At 40.7% G+C, this 21,698-nt stretch overlaps 1 protein-coding gene across 1 annotated transcript in view; it reads left to right on the forward strand.

Moving 5' to 3' along the window:
• The first annotated feature begins 4 nt into the window (after positions 1 to 4).
• The window catches only part of SLC2A9 (solute carrier family 2 member 9), an 83,373-nt gene continuing 61,679 nt past the window's right edge, over positions 5 to 21,698 (forward strand). The window contains exons 1-5 of the mRNA XM_042053459.1: positions 5 to 82; positions 3,770 to 3,868; positions 8,796 to 8,956; positions 12,693 to 12,817; positions 13,913 to 14,058. Coding sequence (XP_041909393.1) covers positions 5 to 82; positions 3,770 to 3,868; positions 8,796 to 8,956; positions 12,693 to 12,817; positions 13,913 to 14,058 — 609 coding nt within the window. The remainder of the gene's footprint in view (positions 83 to 3,769; positions 3,869 to 8,795; positions 8,957 to 12,692; positions 12,818 to 13,912; positions 14,059 to 21,698) is intronic.

Raw genomic sequence — 21,698 nt, forward strand, 5'->3', positions numbered from 1 at the left:
CGGCATGGACGGAGCGGCCGAGCCCGAGGCGGACACGCTGGTCAAGCGGGGAGCGGGGAGCGGCGGCCGCGCCCGCCGGGGCGTAAGTAGCGCGGGGCATCTTTCCGCGCTGCGGGAATGCCCGCAGCCCTTTCCGCGGAGCGGGAGCGAGCCCGGCAGTGCGGGCGGGGAAGCTTGGCCTGCGCTGCCCGCGCCTCGGGGAGGATTAACGGGAGAGGGGGTGATTCGGATCCTCTCTGGCGTAGTGGGGAGGGAGGGACGCGGGGCTGGTGCACAAAGGCTGCGGGAGCCGGAGTAACAGCCCGGGGCTCCTCCGGGAGCCAGGCGGATCTCAGGTTGCGCAGCCCTTCCCCGCTCGGAAAGTTGTTGGTGCAGATGCCGGGGAGGCCGGTGGTGGGCAGAGCTAAAAATACGGCAGCCGCCGAGCCGGGACCCGGAGGATGGGCGGGGGGCAGCGCGGGGCCGGTGTGCCCGGCCGGGGAGCGCAGCCGCCGCCGCGGGTGAAGCGCCGGCCGGCGGGAGCAGAGGAAGGAGAGGGCGCTGCTGCTGCTTCCTCGCTGCTCCCCAGGACCACCCGTATTGGCGAGCTCTCTGGGGAAGAGCAGAGCCGGGGAGAGAGGGACGGAGGTTTCCCTTCATCTCCCGCAGCCCCGAGGGCAGAGCAGCCGGAGGGCGCCGGGTGCGCGGGCACCTGCCGGGAGCGCCCGGGTTGGGCGGGACCTGGGTCCCATTAAGGATATCCCCGGTAAGGTGCTCCAGAGTCCACCTTTCCTGTGTCAATAGAAAGTCTTAGCAATATCTATTTTAAAAGATTAAACTTCCTTATGCATGCATGCAATATTTACCACTAACAATTGTGTATCATTTTAGTCTGAGGAGGGGGCTATAACTACCCAAAGTACAGTACTCTAAACTGTGTTTTGAAAACTGAAGTGCAAACTGAAAAGAGAACTGTCATGCATTAAATAAAAAAAAAATTAAAAAACACAATTTAGACAATTTGAGACTCATGGTAGCCAGCACAAATATTACATTGCATACTGAACAAGGACTGGAGTTGAGAAAAGCATCTGCAAAGCACAGTGCCCTGGGATCTCTGATTAGACCAAAAATGTGGGCTTTGACAAGTAAGCAGTCCTCGGGTATCTGCAGATCTTTTTTGTGAACTGACATGCAGCTTTCCTGACTGAACACTTATTGCTGTGGTGATGGTCACAAATTCCTGCCCTTGGGCTGACAGCAGTGACACATGAGCACTCGCATGGCCATGAAGCCAAGGAGCACCTATGAAGGAGGCATGGTTGCCTTCTTGTTTCCTGGCAATTGTAAAAGACGCTGTGGGGTTGTGCTTCTCTTTCCTTTCCTTTTACTAATGTTGCCACAGTGTTAATATTTTTTGAGCAACAGTTTGAATTTTTTTTTCACATTCTTTCTTCATTGTGCTTTCATCTTTATCTGGTGTTGCTGATGCCTGAGCAAATATTTAAAATAGTGAATGAGGAGACAGGTCATGGAGAAGTTGAAGTTTATGCTCCAAGTTCCAAAACCTCTGAATTGAGTGAGCCTGAGGTTTTCTGCAGCAGCCCATATACTTAAAAACTTCATGGTATTGAATAAGTTTCTAAACCCAGCTATTACAGTGTGAGGTTTCCTAAGCACTTCTGTGATTTGCCCTGCATTGTCTTCCACTTAGCCTCATGCACATATAATGCCTGTGCTGAAAGGTTTATGCATTCATTAATGTTTTTAATAACGATTAGGCTATATGTTCCAAATAATTTTGCTTGCAGAATTTTTCTGATGGGTCTAATGTTGTTAGAGTAGAAGTCTTTAGAAATATTGCATCAAGATTACTGCATAACACTTAGGAACTCACGCGTATTGTTTGTGAGCCCTTTGGGAGCAGCCTGGTAGACTACCAGCAATATTCCCCCTAGCATCATTCATTCAGAGTCGTAGGAATTCCTTCTAAGTGCAGGAATGCTTGTGCATAGCAGAGAAATAATAAGCACCTAACACGAAGTATTGTAATCGGAAGTTAAATAAAGCTTTATGTCAAGTTTCTACGTTTTGCTAACAAAGTAATGGTGCAAACTGTGTGTGTGTGGTAGGCTGATTTTAAGAAGCTGGCTAATAATAATAAATTGTGTTTGGCTTATGTAATGATCTCAATGGGATATATTTCTTACACAAGGCTTTTCGCCTGCTGCACACTTTCTCCTGGCTTGACCAAAAACAGGCTGGTTAATGAACTGTGTAATCTCTTAAAAGGTTCCCACATCATGTGGAAGAAGTTAAAAACACTCAGCCATCCCACAGGCTGCATTTTGAATGTTCAGGGTTGGCAGCTACGAGCATGGCAGTCCCCACGTGTGCTGGGTTGTACAGAGTGATCCCCACCCTGGCACCTGGGTATCTTATCCCTTCTCCATGGGTCACAGTGAGTCTATGTCAACAGTGTGGCACAGGAGCTCTGGCACATGCCAGTAGCCACGGTGTGTTCTCCTGCCCTGCTGAGCCTGCAGGGCTGGTGGAGCTCGTTCCAGTCTACTGTCACTGCTGCTATTCCATGTGCCGGCTACACAAACCTCCCTCATGCTCCAGACCTTTACTTTCCAAAGCGAACACACAATTTCGTGCAGTTGACAGAAAGCATTGACTCATTAACCTGTTGTGGTCTGGAGTGATATAACTGAAGCTGAATTTCTTAGGCCTGCTTAAGCAGGTCTTCCTCCTTTTGAAAGGATTGAGGCTTCAGTGAATGAGGAGGCTGAGCATAAATGGCAGTGAGCTGTGCTTGAAATTCTAAATTCTTATCATAGTTGTATTTTACATTGAAAACATTAAAAAGACATCAATTTTAACCCATTCTGAGTTGTCTTTCATTATCTACAAAGTGATGTTTGCAATTGACCAGCCATCAAAACACTAACGTCAATGTCTCTTGGGAATGGCTGGCAGTGGTCTCTTCTGCCACAATCTGTAACCCAGCAGGAGAACCGAGTCACAGAAGGTAATACTGGAGAAGGTGGAAAGGACCCTGAAATGCAAAATCTCTCAAATCAAAGCAGTTCTACCTTTCATTCAACAGCTGATGTGGAAGAAGAAATTGCTTGCAGAGGTGGGCTAAAAAAGAGTATGAGGAGGATGAGGGGAGGAGACCTGAGGAGGGAGAGGTACAGGTGTGTCAGTGGGAAAAAGTGCAAAAGTGTCTGGAGACACTGGAGAGTGTGTGTGGCAACAAGTTACTGTTGGAAACTTGCATTTGGGTTACAAAACCTAGTTTGTGGGCATCATTTTAATTTTTTTGTCACAATTTCATTAATCCTTTTGGCAGTGGGGGGCACACCATCTCATGAGTTTTTATCCAAGTCAGATCTATCCACAGACCTATTGTATCACATATATGCTACTTCTTACTTCGCTGTGTTAGTGATATACTGACAACAATTTCCTTGGCTGAGATTATGCTTCCCCCCGAGCATTTTACTTTTTGGTGTGGGGGCAGACAGAATGCTTGCAGCAGAACTGTGTGATGTTGAAAGAAGTTCAGATGTTCACTTATGTCTCTGTAGATGTTAACTGAGGTGCTGTCACTTCAAATTTAATGTTTCTCAGATTGAGCAAAGGGAAGTGTTTCAGGCTGTTATTCTGCAGCAAGGACATCTGCCTGCAGAAGCTACGGGAGGTAGCTAAGGAGTGTTTAAAAGCTGAGGTACATTAATTTTGAGTGTACTAACAACGGCTGCATCTTTTCTTTGTTTTTCAGAATTGGTCTGGGAGTCTTATTGTAGCCTCTTTAACTGGTGCTTTTGGGTCGTCTTTTCTCTATGGTTACAATCTGTCGGTGGTGAACGCTCCTGCCGGGGTAAGTGACTGACTAAAGTGGAATTTAATATCAGCAGAGGGCAGCCTTGTCCGACTATTGTGCTCCTCAGCATCCTGCCTTAATAGCCCTCCTGATTACATAGCAGAAGGGGATTAAATCTCATATACTAACTTTCCTTTGCCCATAACCTCCTTTCTGCTCCCCATTAGGTTTTCACATAAATTCAGTAGCTGTCAGAGAGCTAAACGCTGCTGTTGAGGTGAAAGGGTGCATGTGGTTTGCTTCTCAGTCTCCCAGGCCCAGGTTAATCCTAAATCTTCTTGCACATTTTTATGTGAAAAAGTATTTTTAATATCTGACTGGTGAGTATTCGGTAGCTGCATGCACATGTAGCAACTTCTGTTCATGTCATTCAATTCTAGATGGTTGCCCAGCATTTCATTCCCACTGTAGTGATATTATAACTAATGCTTCTGGTTTCCTCCTAAATAATGGGCCTCTTCTTCTGTGTTTTGTTGTGATGCCTTGTTTGGTTCTGAACTCCGAACTTCTGGGTTGACCGTATATTGCCTGAAACATGTGGGATAGATTTGATGAACAGAGCACTGTGAAATCAGTATAAAAAATTTGTGGGGATTTCATTAAAATATCAGTTATTACAAATGGAAATATGAACATTTTGTTTTTACACTGGCTGTCTAGAGACCCTCAATTCAGTCAAGGACAGCAGTTAGCAATTCAGTGGAGTTGCAAGCAACACTATTTTGAAAAGTAGCTAGTAAATATTTGGAATTAACTGTGGAAATTCCATTTCAAAATAGTTCTTCTCCAAAGCTAGCTCCTTCTTTCATGAAATTTTTGTAGGCTAGATTGCCACCTAGGCAGGTTTTTTGTGTTAAAGATGGATGCAATATTTATGCAAATAATGAAAGAGGCATATTTTTTTAAATTTATGTTTCATATGTGAATTTTATTTGATAAACTGTTGACCCAAAGGACTAGGAAGAGACTCAGCCAATAGAAATTTTTAATTACTTGCTTCATAACTTCTGGGAGTTTTATCCAAGTTCCTGGTGTTTTATATACTGATAATTTAAGCTTGGATAAATTGGATGTTAATGTAGCATGCCATGTCCAGGCATCACTTCACCTTGCAGTCATCAGAGGATAAACATGGCTTGGAAAAAAATCAGCAAGAAGCTGTAATTTTGTGTGCAATGGTATCGATTGGCCTGATGGTAAAAATCCTTCCTGCACTGCCTTGGGGCTCTCAACAGAGCAGTGAGAATAAGCTGATTTCTAAACTTTTAAGTACCATTTTAAAAATGGACTGTCCTGGTAGTGAGAGCTCTCCTGTCACTTTCTGCAGGAGTGAGGGAAAGAAAGGATGATAGGATGTGCTCCTTGACAACACTCAGACAGTTCTCTTTGAACCATGTGATAGATTACAGTGGTGATCAGAGTGTGCGTGGGTAGGTTGAAAATGCAATCCAGTGACAGATGCTAAATTCCAGGTGTTGTGCTTAATAATACTTCCAGGATTGTCTGGTTTTGCTTGAAATCTTTAGTGCGGCTTTTGGACTGAAACTGGGCACTATGTGAATGGCTTTGGCCATACTATTACAGGTATGCATGAAGTGTCCCTTGGTGTTTCAGTGTTTGATTGAGAACTTTGTATCTTTCTTATTCATGTTAAGCCATACATTAGCTAGGGATAAGGAGTAATCCTACTGGAAAGGAAGTTGTGTAGCTCAAGAATAAAATACCACTCTGTCCTCTGGCCCTCTCTCCAGCTCCAGGATTAGTGTGTGTCATCCATTTGCCTACAACAGACCACTTTCCTGTCCCTGTCCCTGGAGCTGGTCCCAGTGACTAGGTTGAAGGGAAGAGCATAGGCTGAGGTCATGGCCATGGTGGGGAGCAGTGAGCCTTACCAAAGCTGTGCTTCTTGCAGCACAAGAAAAGGAACCTTTGCTCCATCTGTTTTCTCCTGTATGTTACTAAATCAGTCTGCTGCAACATGACCCTTTGGGAATACTGATGTGAGATGACTGAGAAATGCCAAAGCAGAGCATCTTGTAGCTGTAGGTAACAGCAGCCTTGTAAGAGGTTATACTGGGAGTGCAGAAATTCCTACAAGTTGTAAGCTGAGTTTCACTTACAAACTTGGTAGGATGAATAACTTCTTGTGGTGACATGCAGCTTACAGCTGACACTGCCAGATGTCCTTCTCTCTGTGGGATGCTGGGTATCTTCTGCCCCTGTTTACTTCAGTACAATTCCTCTTGATGCTGAAGTCCTCCAAACTTAGAGGACTGTATGATCCTTTGAGAAGTAGTGGAAAAAGGCTTGATAATGACTGTTGAATAAAACACAGGATGTTTCCAGGATCCTGGAACAAGCATGTCAGTAGGATGACTTAGCTGATGGAGCGAGGGAAGTTAATTTAAGACTTGTGTCCATTGTTGTAAATTCTTGTGTCCATTTTCCTTCTTTTTGATACAAGTTGTGTCAGCTCATCAAACCACAGGGGGATTCTCCTATAGTTGTCACGGGTGAGCTTTAGTTCAGGTCATCTCGTGAGGCAGAGTTAGTCTAAATTCCTGATTGTTTCAAGGGGGAAATAAGCTGCACATCCTCTGTTCAGAGCTGAGATTGCTTCCCACTCAGTTCCCTGTAGTTCTGTGGGAAAGAGCATGGCCCATCACAGGTATTATTCTCTGAGAAACCCAGAATTACAAGTCTCCAAGGGCTTGTTCAAAGAGTTACCAGAATTTATTAAAAACATATGGGAGCGTTTGGCAGTAGGAAGACAAAAGATTTAATTGAATACAAGTTGAAGCTGTCTTATTCTGAGCTGAATTTCTACAGTTCATTTAATGGACCAGTTGTGGGCAATGCCTGTGGAACAATGATGTGCTTTGTGCTCTGTGCGGGAAGCAAAGGCCCTGCTACTTTCTGCTTTGCAGCCCTTGCCCTCTTCCTGCAGGAGGCTGCAGCTCTGAGTTCCTATGGCACAAACATACAGCCTGCTGTGACAGCTGGTTCAGTAGCTATCACTGTGTGTGAACGACCTCTGTAACTATGGGTAAGACAAGGAAAATATTCCCCTTGTATTTAAAATGTATCCATTAGATTAATATATATAAAAACCTATATATTTTCCTTATATTCCTCTTACCTTTCTCACCCTAGCATTACTATCATAATGAACTCAGGCAGCTGAGAAAATAATATACTGATATCAATCAGCTACCATTTTTTTGTAGTCTTTATGGGCTAAAATTTTTCTATACAAGTTTATGCCTTTAGTGCTATTGAGATACCTGGTCTAAATCCCAAAGGAGCCTTTCCACAGAATTCAATGGATTCAAATCCAGTGGATTTGTTCTACCAGGTTTGTTTTGTTTCATGTGCATCTCCTGAAAATGTCTGTGTTTTATTAGCTTCCTATTTATTGGCAAGGGGAATCCAGAGAGAGGTGCTGGTACGTGTCAGAACATCCATCTACCTATTACTAGTGAGCGTTGTAGTTTGTACTTTCTTTTCTTGAATATTTGCAGTTATTTGATGACTCCTTGTAAATAACTAAGCTATGCTGAAGAAATTAGTCATAACACAAGGGAAGAGTAATTTACATACTATTTTTAGCCAATATCATTAACAAGAAATGCTAATGGTGTTCCAAAAGTGCTTTCTCTTAATATCCATTACTGTCAGAAATTAATTTCAAATAGACAAGAAGGTGTCTGAATCTAAATATATCTGAGTATTGGTGTTAAAAAACTAAGATGTTACTATTTGGTTTAATGGCAGATTCATTTGGAACCTTACTGTGAGACATCTAAGTCATTCAAGCACCAAATTGACTTTTCTTCTTCCTTTTTTTTAAAAGTTGTTGGGTTTTTTTGTTTGTTTGTTTTTTAAGGGTTTTTCTTTTCCTGTCTGTTTAGGAACATTTAAGATAGGATGGGAGAAATAACCCTGTTCTCCTTTTAATTCAGGGCACAGGAAGTTTACTAGAAACTTGATAGATGGAAGACAGGAAATTGTATATTCTACCTTCGGCTTTCTTAGTTACTTTGCAGATGGAGAGGTGATGATTCAAACTAAAAGCCCTCAAATTGAGTATTTCATGTGTCCAAGGCCAGACATTAGGTAAAGTTTGAAATTCCTAGTTTGAACAGGGAAAATGTAGTGGCTTATAATGCTGAGTACTGTCCCAGGATAATTTAGGAGCTGTTACATTCTGAAGGAAATTGGAGAAGACTCTGGAAAAAAGGGCCAAGATTAAACTTTTGATACTGTAGAGCTTGAGAGCTTTTCCCAAGTGTGTTGTGCCCTTCTCCTGTGGCGACTGCAACTGCCTGGTACTATATCCTCACCAGAGCATCAGGCACGACGGTGGCATTTCCTTGGTTTCGAAATGGGAGCAGCATAAAAACAAAGAAGCTTGACTAAATAGAAAGTAAATAGGTGATGTCTCTGCAGGAAATACAGAGAGTATGTTAAGATGCTGTCTTGGAACTATCTTTACCCTTTAAAAAGATGAAGAACTTGGTGTAACTAAATATCAGGGAAGGGAAGCTGTTAGTAGGCATCCTTCAAAAACCTGCAACTGTGCTCATGTGAGGAAAGCAGAAGAGTGTAAACTTTGGCAGATTAAAGGCTAAAGAATGATCTGGTCCCAGACATTCATGTCTACCTGTGGGGCTTTTTCCCCACCTTGTTTGTGACCACCTTGTAGTTAAATGTTTATATGCTTGGACTGATTCAGTTAGTTTTATTGAAGTTGTATCTATAAATGAAGCCCTATTTTTTGGAGGAGGGAGACAGAAGAGCAAGGGTGATTCCTGCAAGCAAGCTACTGGGGTTTTTTCGGTCTTTAATTCTGTTTCTCTGAGTTGTATTCTTAGAATGTGATTTTTTTTTTTTACACTTATTTTTATTATGTATTTTCTTTCAGTATATCAAGAAGTTTTACAATGAAACTTGGGAGAGGAGATATGGCTTCTCTGTGGATGAAGGCACACTGACGCTCCTCTGGTCCATAACTGTTTCTATTTTTGCCATTGGTGGCCTTGTGGGTGCCATTATTGTTACGCCAATTGTGAAGTTCTTTGGAAGGTAAGAGTTTTGGAAAAGTTGCATTTTCTAAAGTAGTTTCTCACTTAGTCTCTCTAGAAGGTTTTACTTTTATTTAAAAACAAATCAATCTTTAAATTCTGGAAACTTACTGTGCATCATTTGAGTCACAGAAACCATTTGCTCTGAATGGGCAGTGGGTTGAGATGCCAAAGGAAAATACCATAAAATAGAAAAGATTTCACAAAGGACTGGCAGATGCTTGTTTCATGAGTCTACTGAATACCTTCCTGTAAACAAACCAACCTGTTGATGTATCTCGTTTGCTTCTTAACAGCATTTGTTATCATATGGTAATAAAAATATACTCTTTTTTCCATCCTTTTGTCAACTTAAAGTACAGTTTGAAGAACTGGTCTAGGATGAAATTCACATATGGTCTTCCCCAAGAAGCGGGGGATGCCATCCACATTCTGTACAGTGCAGTATTTGACCAAGTCTTGACCAAAGAGAATATGAGTATTTTAGGAATGTTTACGCTGATGTGTGTTTACATTTTTGCTGCAGGTACTAACTAGGTATTTCTGTAAATTTTTGTGCCATAGAGTCTTTCAAAGAGAATTTTAAGGGTAATTTATAATTTATCTGTATTTAGAAGGGCATGAAAAAAAGCCCATCATTGTAGCATTCATACAAACTGCTCATTTAGATTTTCCTTAATTGCGAATTCAATATTATTTGATGTTTTTTGGTCAGTTAAATCACAGGAGAACATCATCATGGAGGCTTAAGTATAAGAATAAACCTCCAGTGTTCTTATTTTTCTGTTTCACATTTTCACTATTTTCATTAGATTGTACTTTCCTAGGTCTATTTTTCATTCTCCCAACTTGTCCATATCTCATTTTTCATCTCCAAGAGTGTATTTTCAGGTTCTTCCATTTCATGCTTATGGTAAGTCAGTATTCCTAGATGTTACCCATTCTTCATGAATTTATTTTGTCACTTCAGCACTTGATCTTCAAATCTTAAATATTTTACATAGTCACATTATTTTTTTTTAATGTTTTCAATTTCTTCTGAAAAACCATACATTTGGCTTTAACACATTTGTTAGAAATAAACTGTGCCTGACTCAGACTGATTAATTCCCAGAATATTTCTGAATCATTATTAAAATAAAGTGAAATAAAAATGGGTTCACAGAAGGCTTGAATTTTCAGTGACAAGTAGAACAGCTTTGTGAACAGGTTTGTTAAAGTGGTGGCTGATCTCTGTCATAGACACACCACTTTTATTGGAGCTGGTCAGATTTCCAGGGCAAACCTTTACACTTGCAGACTCTGCCCCTGTTTATTATGTTTCTTTCCATTAAGCCATGAAAACAGCTCTGTCATAGATACAGTGGATGGGTGCTGGAGCAGAGATGGGAAGGGGCTGTGTGAATAAAGGCTGCTCGCCAAAGAGTGGTCATTGAGTTTGCTGTTCACACTGCAGTGTGTTTGTCTGGTCTAGGAACCAGACTGCCACATCATTATGGTAATTGAGGAGCACATTGTGAAATGTTGGCAGAACAATAAAACACTTTGCTGTTAAATTGCTCAAGTGTAGGTTGGAGGGTTGTGTGTATGATGAAGCTGAGCTCCATTTACACTGACACAGAAAAATGAGCTAAGGGGGATTAAAAGCATTAGTCAGAAATAATGTATGACTTTAAAAGAACACTTTTGAATCATATTGCTGTAAGGGTAAAAACATAAATTCCAAATTACTGGATTCCTAGGCCCTATTTTCTTCAAGAGACATGTAGAGTAATTTTTTGAAAGGGAACCTTCATCCGCATAAACATAATTCCCATGTTCAGATGTGACTTTGACACTTCACAATTTAAATTCTCCTCTTCTAATGAAGGGAGTCTGCTGTTGTTTATCCTGAGTACCCAAAACAATATGCTCAAGGGATTGTTTAGGTCACATCACAACAGGGTCCTCTCCTTCCTCTTGGTACCACAGCCAGTGGTCACTCTCAGTTCATTCAGTGAGAGAAAGGACAGTTCAAGGGGTTGGAGTCAGTGTGCAGCAACTTCTCTGTGCCATTCCTTGCTCCTCACTCCTCCTGTGCTCCAGCGTGGGTCCCCGTGGACCACAGTCCCTCTGGGGACGTCCCTGCTCAGGTCTGGATCCCCCTCTCCTCCACTGGCCTGGTTATACCCTCTCTCTCCTCACAGAAGCCACCCTTGCAGCCTCTTCACTTCCAAAACCTTGCCACAGACACCACTTTATACAGTAACATCCTAAACAGCATGTCTTCTTGTTTTCATTTCCTTTTTAGCCTGCCAAAGCCTTTGTTTTTATCGTGCTTAGTTAGGCTGTGCTTTTCTCTTCTCAGCTGCATAGTATAGGGGTTTGCTGGCCAATCTTTTCTCAAGAAAATATGTATTTTGTAGTTTTTATTTAAATTAAGGGAGAAAAAAGTAGCATCTTCAGATGAGTGTATAAGACTTGTTTGACCTGAATGAACATTTTGTTTCCGTTTTTGACATTATTTATATCACTTCAGCCATCTCTGAGTGTATATCCATTTGAAAAATCTGTCTCAGATAGTACAATCATCACTCTTGACAGTTATGTTGTACAGACTTTAAATGAATTGTACCTCCTTTTTCAATCTTCAAGCCATGCTATTCATTCAGTGTTCAAAACTCACTAGAAAGCAGAAGGAGTAATTAAAAACACAAGTATTAAAAATATTTCGTTTCAAAAATGCATGCATCTGTTGTGAGATGTTGGGTGACTTATCCAATGGGTGTGAGATTTCCAGTTGATACTTGCATGTTGAAAAGAATGAGAACTGGGGGTCAGTTTGTCACCTACTCTAGAAAGAAAAGAGGTAGACAGCCTTCCCAGTCATTCCTCTTCTTTTAAATTAATGGGTCCCTCAAACTTGAGCAGAATGTTCTGAGAGATGAAAACTGAAAGGAGTTAAGCTGTTGGCAAATGAGAAATTTAGATGTTTTGAAAATTTTAAAATATATTTTCATTATTTTGTTTGTATTTTAAACTAAGTAATAATTTGCCATAAAGAATATTTATTTTATTTGAAAAAAAAATTAATGTTTAACTGTTAGAGAATGAAATAATTTTAAAAGTGGAGAAGAAATACATAAATCTATACTTTGGTTAATTCCAACAATTTTTAGAAAAGGGTTGATTTTTATTACTTGAATGAGGTCAAATATTTTTTCTAACTCTACAAGTAGGAAATAATTTTCCTCAATGCATGTTTTTAATATCAAGGGTTTAAGGATGAATTACAATGACATTGATAATGTCACAGTTGAGAAGTTCTCAAAGTGGCAAAAACTGTATGTAGCATTAAAGTGCCTGTAGTTATAACAGCTTATTGCTATTTGAGGTATACTCTTTATTTTCTCCATACAGACATCTATCCAGAGTATGCTTATTTATATTCATGTACAAAGCCTCAGGCCTGGCACTTGGGTTTTTAGGATGCATAGGACAGCTCCTTGCTGTACTTTTGAAGTACAGCTCTTTAGTTACCTATGTTATGTTTTCTTCTAAATTGTGGTATAGGTTTGAAACTGTATCCACTTGGGTACAGTGCTGTTTCTCAGAACTCTACACAACATCTAAGAGTTTAGTTTGTAAGGCACTTTTTATTTATAGATATTTAAGAATAATAGCTTAGTGTGCTTCTAATATAACTCGATTTAACTGCCATGATGCTGGTTTCTACCTAAACCATCTTTGCCTTTTAGGAAATGCACATTGCTGCTCAATAACGTGTTTGCAGTGGCAGCTGCACTGTTGATGTCCCTGTCCTTGCTGGCAGGGTCCTTTGAAATGCTCATACTGGGCCGCATTATCATGGGTGTTGATGCAGGTAAGCTTTGGTCACACTCCACGTCTGACGTGCTTGTGCCGTGCACAAACTTTCTCCTCTTCCCCAGTTAGAACTTGCTTTGCATTAAAGAGGCATTCCAGGGACTAGCTGTAGCCACTCTGATTTCACTGGGGCAAAATGGCACACTGAGGGCTGGAGGATCTGACGTTTGGAGGAGACACTGGAATGGATGCTCGCTGCTGCTAAGCAATGCTGGTTGTTCCCCCACCTTTCCTATTCCAGCTCTGGCAGAGTGTATTTGTTTCCATTCCATGGAAATCCCTTGGCTAGGAGATTCTATTCTGCTAATTTAACAGTGCTTGTTGCTGTGTGTTTAGAAGTTGTTGGATCCCATGCTAATACCTGCAGGACTAAGGAAGGTCTGGTACCTCATCAATTGCTCCTAGCAGTTTGAAAGTAAACCATGGAGGCACTGCAGCACCAGAATAATCCTGCAGCTAGAAGGAAAGGTCTCTGCTAATTTTTATCTCAGATTATCACCAAACAACCAAACTTCTGGAGCTGTGCAAACATTGTCATTGTACTGACCAGGGTCACGCTTTTTTTTTTTTTTTTCCCTGGCTTTAAGCAGCATTCCAGCTCGTTTTATGTCTATTGTGAAGAGTTCATTGCAGCTGTAAGCCTGTATTGAGAGGAACATCTGCTAATACTGTTTACAGTAAAAACACTTCATCTGACAATGTCTGCTCTGTCTGACTGATGCACAGGGGTTTTTTTTCCTTCCCCACACCAGTGCTAGTATGATTTTGCTTGCTTTGGGATGAGCAAAATCTCCTGGAGATTCTCATCTCTGAGTAATCTTTGGTGCTCCACTTCAAAAACCAGCCTACGCACATCGCTGCAGATCTGTAACAGATAATCAATCCCATAGTTATTAAATGGTGTGAGAGTAATTAGACATGGAGGGAAATAATTCATGTTATCTGTGGATAGATGTAATTCTGTTCCTTGTGTGTTTTTATGCCACCCTTGTGAGCAGATTACCACTCAGACTCCTTTCAATAGAAATTTGTTGCATACCTGGAATAATGAAAAGTATTGACTTAATATATGGGTTTTGTTCTTCCTTTGTAGGCATTTCCTTAAGTGCCCTTCCCATGTATTTGAGTGAAATATCTCCTAAGGAAATCCGTGGTTCGTTGGGTCAGGTCACAGCAATTTTCATTTGCATTGGTGTTTTCACTGGTCAAGTTTTGGGGCTGCCAGAAATATTTGGACAAGTAAGTATTTAACCGACCTTTTCTGTCAAAGAACACAAGCATGCTCTAAGTGTCATATTTTCATGTTTTGACTGGATTATTTAGAAAAGTGGAAAACAGAGACTTTTTTTTTGTTTTGAAGGCCTTTGAAAAATCATTTTCCTCCATGTCTTCTAAAAGCATGTGCTAAAAGTGTGACTAAGTTTGGTAGATGTGCCCAGCAGTTTCACCAGCTTGAGTGTCTTATGTGTGTCCGTATGCAGGTCCCCTTCTCCCCCTTTCTTGATGTACATCTATTTTTGCTAGTTTCTGGTTTCTTTGAGCACCATGGAAATGCTTAAGAGTTTTTATATTAACAATTTCTAAGTTTTCAATGTGAAATAGAACTGAAAAAGCCCTGGTTAGAATATGAGAACCTGAATAGGAAAACTCTTGCTTAGTGATTATAATGTTCCTTGTAATGCAGACCTGCTTTTAGACTGTGATAGAAGCACAGAGTTAGCACACAGCTTTATGGAAAGATTATCTATTCAGATAAGAGGCTGTCTTGCTATCATAGGCTGAGATTAACTTGGTGGCCACTGGATGTCATCATTACTCTGAATAAATGAACTCGAGTTTTGTTCAGGCTGGCACTTGGAAATACAGAATCACATCACAGGTAAGGTTGGAAGGAACCACAGTAGTCATCTGTTCCAACCAGGTACTTTCCATTCAGAGATGAGTCTTCAAGGCAGTGTGGAGGAAATGTCTGCAGAAATCCTCTCACAATGAAATTTGAACTCAGAATCCCTTCTGACAGCCAGAAAAAGTAGTAAACAGTTGAAAAGTGAGAGGAGCTTGTCCTTTGTCCATCCAAATGCAACTCCTTTGTAATGATACTGTCCTCCCTGCCACTTTTATTTTTGTCTGACCAGCTTTCTTATTCTGTTGAGCTCTCCTGAAGGCAAACGATTTGATTCAATTCACCCTTTATTGAAGGATAAATTTCTCCCCTGCCCATTCAAAGCAACAGATTTTAGGAAAAAAACTTAAAATGGCTTTTATTGTGTGGCTTCTACAGATGTGCCTTCTCTTGCCTTGGAAGCCAGTCTGTTACAAAGGAGTGTATGAAATGTCAAGAGGCCTATTCAATTGCTTAGATGCAAATTCTTATTCCTTGATTTCAGCTTGTTCTTGCTGATTTTATTTCTTTTCTTGCTTTCCTTTCATCCCCATTACTGCTGCTACCAAATTATGGAGGTAATGTTTCTGCCTCTACAACCTGCTTTAGTGTGAAGTTAATTAATATCGTGCCATTAAAGATCAACATTAATTTATGGAAGAAGAAATATGCTTTATCTGTAGAATTAGTAATTTTCAAGATGGGTAACATGAGCATGTAAAAGGAGCAAAACTTTGGCTGATGTGAATTACAATATTTCCAGCCAATTTATTGGAGGCAGCTTGAATATTCTAGTTGGGTATGTGGGTGGGTTTTTTGTTTTAATTTCTCTTGGTTTTACTCAAGCCAGGATTTTCTTGCCTAGCTGTGTGGGGTTCCCATTGAAACTCCTTCAGTGGGAGGTAGTTTTTATTATGTTGCTCTGTAGTTGTTTATTTCTTATCAAAATTTGTTGTAAATAATACCAGTGACAAATACTTGTCTTCTGTCATGGTTTCATGAGTTTTCTGCTAAGCTCTGTCATTGAGCAAATGTCTAACCTCTAAAGAGGTTATTAACCATAGTGTCTAAGCATTGATGGATTTGAAGAAAGGAGGAACAAAAACAGAGCTGGACATCTTTCTGGAAGAGACTCTTTGAACCAGGAATGGAGATGAGAAGGGCTGTTGGCATGGATGAGGTCTTGTCTTGTTAGAGGAGGTAACAGCACTGTTGTTTGTGTGGTCAAGTAAATAGAGGGAAGGGAGAGGAACTGACTGCATGGTGTCAACACAAGAAAGAGACCTGCAGAAGGAACAGAGTGGCTTAATCTCAAGGACAGTATGGCTACAAGAATGACTTTTTATGAATATTGCGTGAATAATTGCATGCTGAAATTCATCAGAGTGATGTTAGGAACAGACTTCCGGTTGAAGTAACTTGAGCAGAAAATTTAAATTTTAAATTGGAGCTTGATGCATTTATGTGGATTATATGAGGTTGTTGCCTTCAGTGCTTCTGTAGAAATCTCTCCACAGAAAAGGAAAGTGTTTATGTTGACTGTGGGGCATAGTGCTAACAAGCATTTATTAACAACCTAAGTGGTGATTTCAACTGTTGTCAAATTCAAAAGTGTCGCTTTAAATGCAGAACTGTGATAAAAATAGCTCTGAAACAATGAGTATTACTTGAGGCAATTCAAAAGTCCTTACTGCTTCTTGTATCAAGTAGGTTAAGCAGCTCTAAAGTGATTTTTTAGCGACCTTTTATTTGTCAAGATTGGTCAAGGTACAGCAGGAGGCATGTGGGCAGCCCCAGGTGCAGTGCTGAGGGGCAGTGGTCAGCTCTGGCTGGGTTACTTGCTTAAGGCTGGTGGGCTGTTTCCTATTCCTTCAGCTTTCCCAAGCTTTCTACTGGAAGTGCTGAGGGTTGTCAATCCTCTCATTTCCTTCTAATACCTTTTAATGCCAGTTCTGTCAATTTATTCGCATTATTCTTTTGATCAACTGTTATTTATTCCTTAGTACCTCTCTGTTTCTTTTTTATTTCCACCACTCACTACAGTGCACTTCCTTTCTCCTCCCCCCATCCCTTGTGATCTTTGTGTTTCAGGTTAAACTTCACCTCCTCTAGGAACACAAGATCTTTAATCTCTTTCTCCCCCTGTAAGCCCTTCTCAGGAAAAGTTCTTGGTTTAAATTTGAACCTAGGAGAACAAGATTATACAGCTAACCCAGATGAAATTATACTTTTAAAAATATACTTATATTAAATATTTCCTGGTTTTCCTGGAAATGTTTTGACTGAAGTATTGCAGAAATGCATTTAATTATTTTCTGTGTCCTGCTGTATTGACATGAACTAGACAAATATGACTATGTCCAATTTTTAAATTATAGTATAAAAGAGCAAATGCAACAAAAAAATTCCAATCTAATAAAGATTGTAACACCTAATTACAGGCAATTTTTTTGATTCTGAATATATAGAATTTTATCATAGTTGTCTCCAAAGGTACCAATTTTAGAATGTGTTTTTTTAGTATGCAGTGCTTATCAAGAGTGATTATTTGAAGGAGAAAATCTGCAGTTGTGACAACAGTCTTCTGCTGCAGTGACTTGATAATTTTACTTGCTTTCCACAGTCCTAATTCCCTCCCATCCAACAAATCCAAGCAATGCTTTTTATCCAAAATTCTGATTCTTATAGGTCTCAACCTATGAGAAACCATATCTGCTAAGTCTCCGCTGAGGTTTAGGAAATTCTACAATGGTAAAGCGGGCTGGTGATCAGAGTGCAGAGCCCAATGACTTTGTGTGCTGGTGACCTGCTTCTCCTCACCAGCCCAACTGCTGAGAGCTGTGAGCTTATTTTCACGTGCTGGCATCTTGTGTTCTATAAGCCAGAGTCCTTAATTCTTCAGGAAGCCATGGCATCTGTAGATGACACCTTGGTGCAGACCCACAGGTGTGCAATGATATTGTCTGCTGTAATGCAGGCACTGAATTATTGCTACTGGAGACATGATTATTTAATTCAGGCCATTTTTAGTTGTATAGCATGTGCAGCTTTCCATATATCTGACTGAAGGAAAAAACAGATAATAAGATAAGGACAAACCATCTTAGACCTGTCACTTCTTCAAACACTGCCCTTCAGCTGTTTCCTTTCTCTCTGTTCCTGTGATTCTGCTATTGAATCACCCAGCCCATTTTTCCTGACAGAGCAAAGGCCAGTGCACTGTCAGCTTCAGTTTTGAGAGTAAAAATTTACACTTACTGTCTTGGGTGAATATTGTCTGGCCTGATTCTGATATTCCGTGTAACTTTAGATATCTCTCTAGCTAACTCATCTAGCTCCTCCTGCGTGAAATGTCCTGCTCCACAGGTTTTCCTTTGCATGGTAACATCTTTTAAAGCTTGTAAACTATCAGACTGTCTATTCTATTGCTTCATTTTGTTTAATGAAGGTGGGTTTTAATCTTTCCTTAAACTATAGAGGATTTAGTTCCTGAATACATTTGCAGTAGTCATGATGTTCTTATTTTCAATATATGTTGAGCTTCATTATCTCCTTTATCTGTGTGTCAATACGGGAAAGGAGAGGAAAAAAATGTTTCACAGTATATATATGTATTCAGAACAGGTAAAGCTGAAACAGTTGCCTGTTGCCATGCTTTCCTCAGGCTTCTGCTTCCAGCCCCTTTTCCTGTGCGTGGTGTGTAAGGCTTTGCCAAGCTGCTGTTGTTCTCCCTGAGTTGGCCCAGGTGGCTAGCCAGGTCTGGCTGCTTCTCTGACTGAACAGCTGTTTGCCATAGGTACACCAATGGGAAAACAGAAAGGTTTTTTTGTTTACTTCAGCAACCCTATTTTATACACTTCAAGTGTTTCTAGGTCATGCACCCAGGAGCTTGTCTAACTACATGGGTACGCTGTTTCACAGTGGATAGTATGTTACCCTAAAAACTTTGCTGTGCTTGCAGCCTAAGACTTACCAGAGCAACACTTTCTGAATAAATACTATTACTGTGCAAGTGTTTCAGAGAAAAGGGTTGGGGGGGGGGGAAGTAGACTAAACAGAAAAAAGTGAAATTCCTGATGTCTCCATCTCTTGAGTGTTGCAAGTAGATTTGGTCATTCTGTTTTAGAGTGTAATCAAGCAATACAAGGTACAGGAGCGAGAAGCAATGATCAGATTCGGGAAGTGGCTTCTTGAGGAGAAAAGTCAGGGTTAAACAGCTCTTACCGGTAACCCCATGCTGGGGAAACACTCAAAGCAATATAAAACGAAGTACACCAGAGAAGATTCAGAATTTATCTTGAAGTGGCATGCTGTCTTTTCTAGACTCTTCTCAATCTTTCTTTAAAAACATTTGGAATTTGTTGCAAAACTGTTGTGTATGTGGTTACAGGTACAAACATATTATAGCTGGTGGTGGGGTCCGAGGCTGTGACCCAGGAAGAGGTGACCGGTCCGGGGAGATGGTCCCGAAAGGAATCGCCTTCCCGAGGCCCGGTGTCTTCCTCTCAGCTGCTGGCAGAGGAGCCCTTGCAGAGGCTGTCAGCTCTTTAGTGATATCAGCTCGTGATTCCAGCTCAGCTCTGCAAGGCAGCCCCTAGGCCAAACCAGACCGGAGAGAGAGACGAGAAGGCCCGTGTGGCTGGTTCCGCACGAAGGCAGCTTTATTGTGGGTCCCCTCCAGCGAAGGGGAGAGCCACGGACGAGCTCCCTCCCACAGGGGCGAATTGGTCTTCTTTTATAGGGATACAGGGGATCAACAAGAGGACCAATGGATTATAGAGGGTCTGAGACAGACCAGTGGGTTACAGAATGATCTGCATAGGGTATCCCAAAGGATTGTGGGTCTACCTTTCCTCGCCATGACCCAAAAGTGGTTGCCTTTCCAGGGAGTCCTGCTGTGAGATTGCTCAATCTCCTTATCTCAGCAGACATCCCTCCAGGGCAGTGGCTGGGCATATCCCACACAAACATTATTAATTCAATGTTGTCTTTGTCATAGAAGAAGCATGAATTAGTCTAATTACACTTTTTTGAGGCTTTTTAGCAGCTTAAATGCATATTTGGCTAGAGACTATCTGTTTTTAAAATGGGATTTAGCTGAAAATAGGTTTGTGAGACATGGTGACACTGGGCAAACTGTCCTTCCACAACTCATTATTTTAGCAAAGAAATTTTGCTACTGATATAAATATCAATATCAATTTCTGCAGCAAATTGAGCTAAATTTGGAAAAGGACCAATGAACTCCATAGACACTGTACTATATGTATAGTAAGGTAACATCTCTGTGATGAGTCCCATTCAAGTTAGTTTTTTACACAAGTGAACCTTGCTGAGGAACAGCTGTGATAAAACTAAAAACTTCTGTAGATGCTGTGTTAAACTCTAATTTTCTTTACTAGACCTCTTAAAAATTATGTATTTGATGTGATAGATAACTGTGTATTTAGGAAAGTTTATACAGGAATTTTTCATTTTGCTTTACCAAGATCTTTTAAAGTATTCCTTCACTTGCATGAAAATAGACAGTGATGGAATAGGTTGTACAGCCTGTGCAGTTGAAGGCTGTTCTGAAAATAAGCTTTGATTTTACTTGTCAAAGCTTCATTTTCAGAGTGATTTTTCCCTTGTTTTTCTTTTTTTTAACTGATCCTTCTTCCTAAGACTCTTGACTCAGATCCAATGATTCCTTAAAAACTGTCAGTAAATTATAGATGAGTAGAGAAAACAATTCTGAATTGCTCTAGGGACCTGCAGCCTGCAGGTCCACATCAATGGCAAAATGGTGTGTTGGAGATGCTCTGGAAATGAATCTGACACATTAGAGTGGTAACACAAAGTATGAATCAACCAGTTTCTCTATATTTTTCTGTGAGCTCTTTTGTTCTGTATGTTTATCTTCTCCTTGAGCCATGATAGTGACTATAGTTAAAGATATTCTTTGAAATACAAGTGAGAATTTCAGAGCATAGAACAGAGAGCTCTTGCAGCAGTAAGAGACAGGTGAGCTCTTGCAGCTTCGTGCAGAATCTCAGAAATTAAAGCAGCTTATGCCTTATGCTGTCTACAGAATATAAAATGGTGTTTGTATTTTCCATTAGAGTAGGACAAATGCATCCACTAGTTTAACATTTTCCAGGATCACTTGAAATCCTAAAGTGTCCTGTTTGTGATAATTTCAAACATCTGGCTGTGTAGAATAAAAAACCCCACAACATCTTCATTCTGCCTAGTTATATTCTAGAAATATAATGAACTGAAGCAAAGTCTAGTTTGGAAGCCAGTAATTAGTGGTGTAGCCCAGAGTCCAGTCCTGTTCAGTGTCTTCACTGATGCCCTGGACGGTGATGGAGCTGTTTGTATCTGTAGAAACATGCTGCTTTGTGGAGTCTGTTTTAGTATATTAATTGCTAGTTCTTAGTGAGTTCTTAAAAGCAAAAGTTAGTGTAGGACTTGGGAAAAATAACATAGGAATTTGTCTCATCAGCTCTGGTTCCCAGTTATGGGGGTTCTTGATCAGGATTTGTCTAAGTTTATAACAAGAGTTTGAGGAAGTGGTCTCATACTCCTGGAAACTGTTCTGCTACTGAGTCAGGCTTGCAAAAGGTGACTCCAAGTTACCCTAGTCCCTGCTAATTCACTGGACTGCTGAGCTTGTAAAAACACAGAAGAAAAGCTGCTTTATATTCTTGTAGTAAAATACAAAACTCTGAATGAAAAGCTAAAGCCTTCCCTGAAGAGTGTTTTAAAACCTCTGCTAAGGATACAGGAGACACACTGGTGCTTGTAAGCAGCTGTTCAAATCCTTAAGGGGCTGATATTGCTAAGAAGAACTCAGAGAAACGCCCTTACGAAGGAAGGAAGGAAGGAAGGAAGGAAGGAAGGAAGGAAGGAAAGAAGGAAGGAAGGAAGGAAGGAAGGAAGGAATTCGGAAGGAAGGAAGGAATTCGGAAGGAAGGAATTCGGAAGGAAGGAAGGAAGGAAGGAAGGAAGGAAG

The sequence above is a fragment of the Corvus kubaryi genome, unplaced genomic scaffold, assembly GCF_017639235.1.
Source record: "Corvus kubaryi isolate FWS band 111438036 unplaced genomic scaffold, C.kubaryi_AGA036_p1.0 split1-131, whole genome shotgun sequence".
Taxonomy (NCBI): domain Eukaryota; kingdom Metazoa; phylum Chordata; class Aves; order Passeriformes; family Corvidae; genus Corvus; species Corvus kubaryi.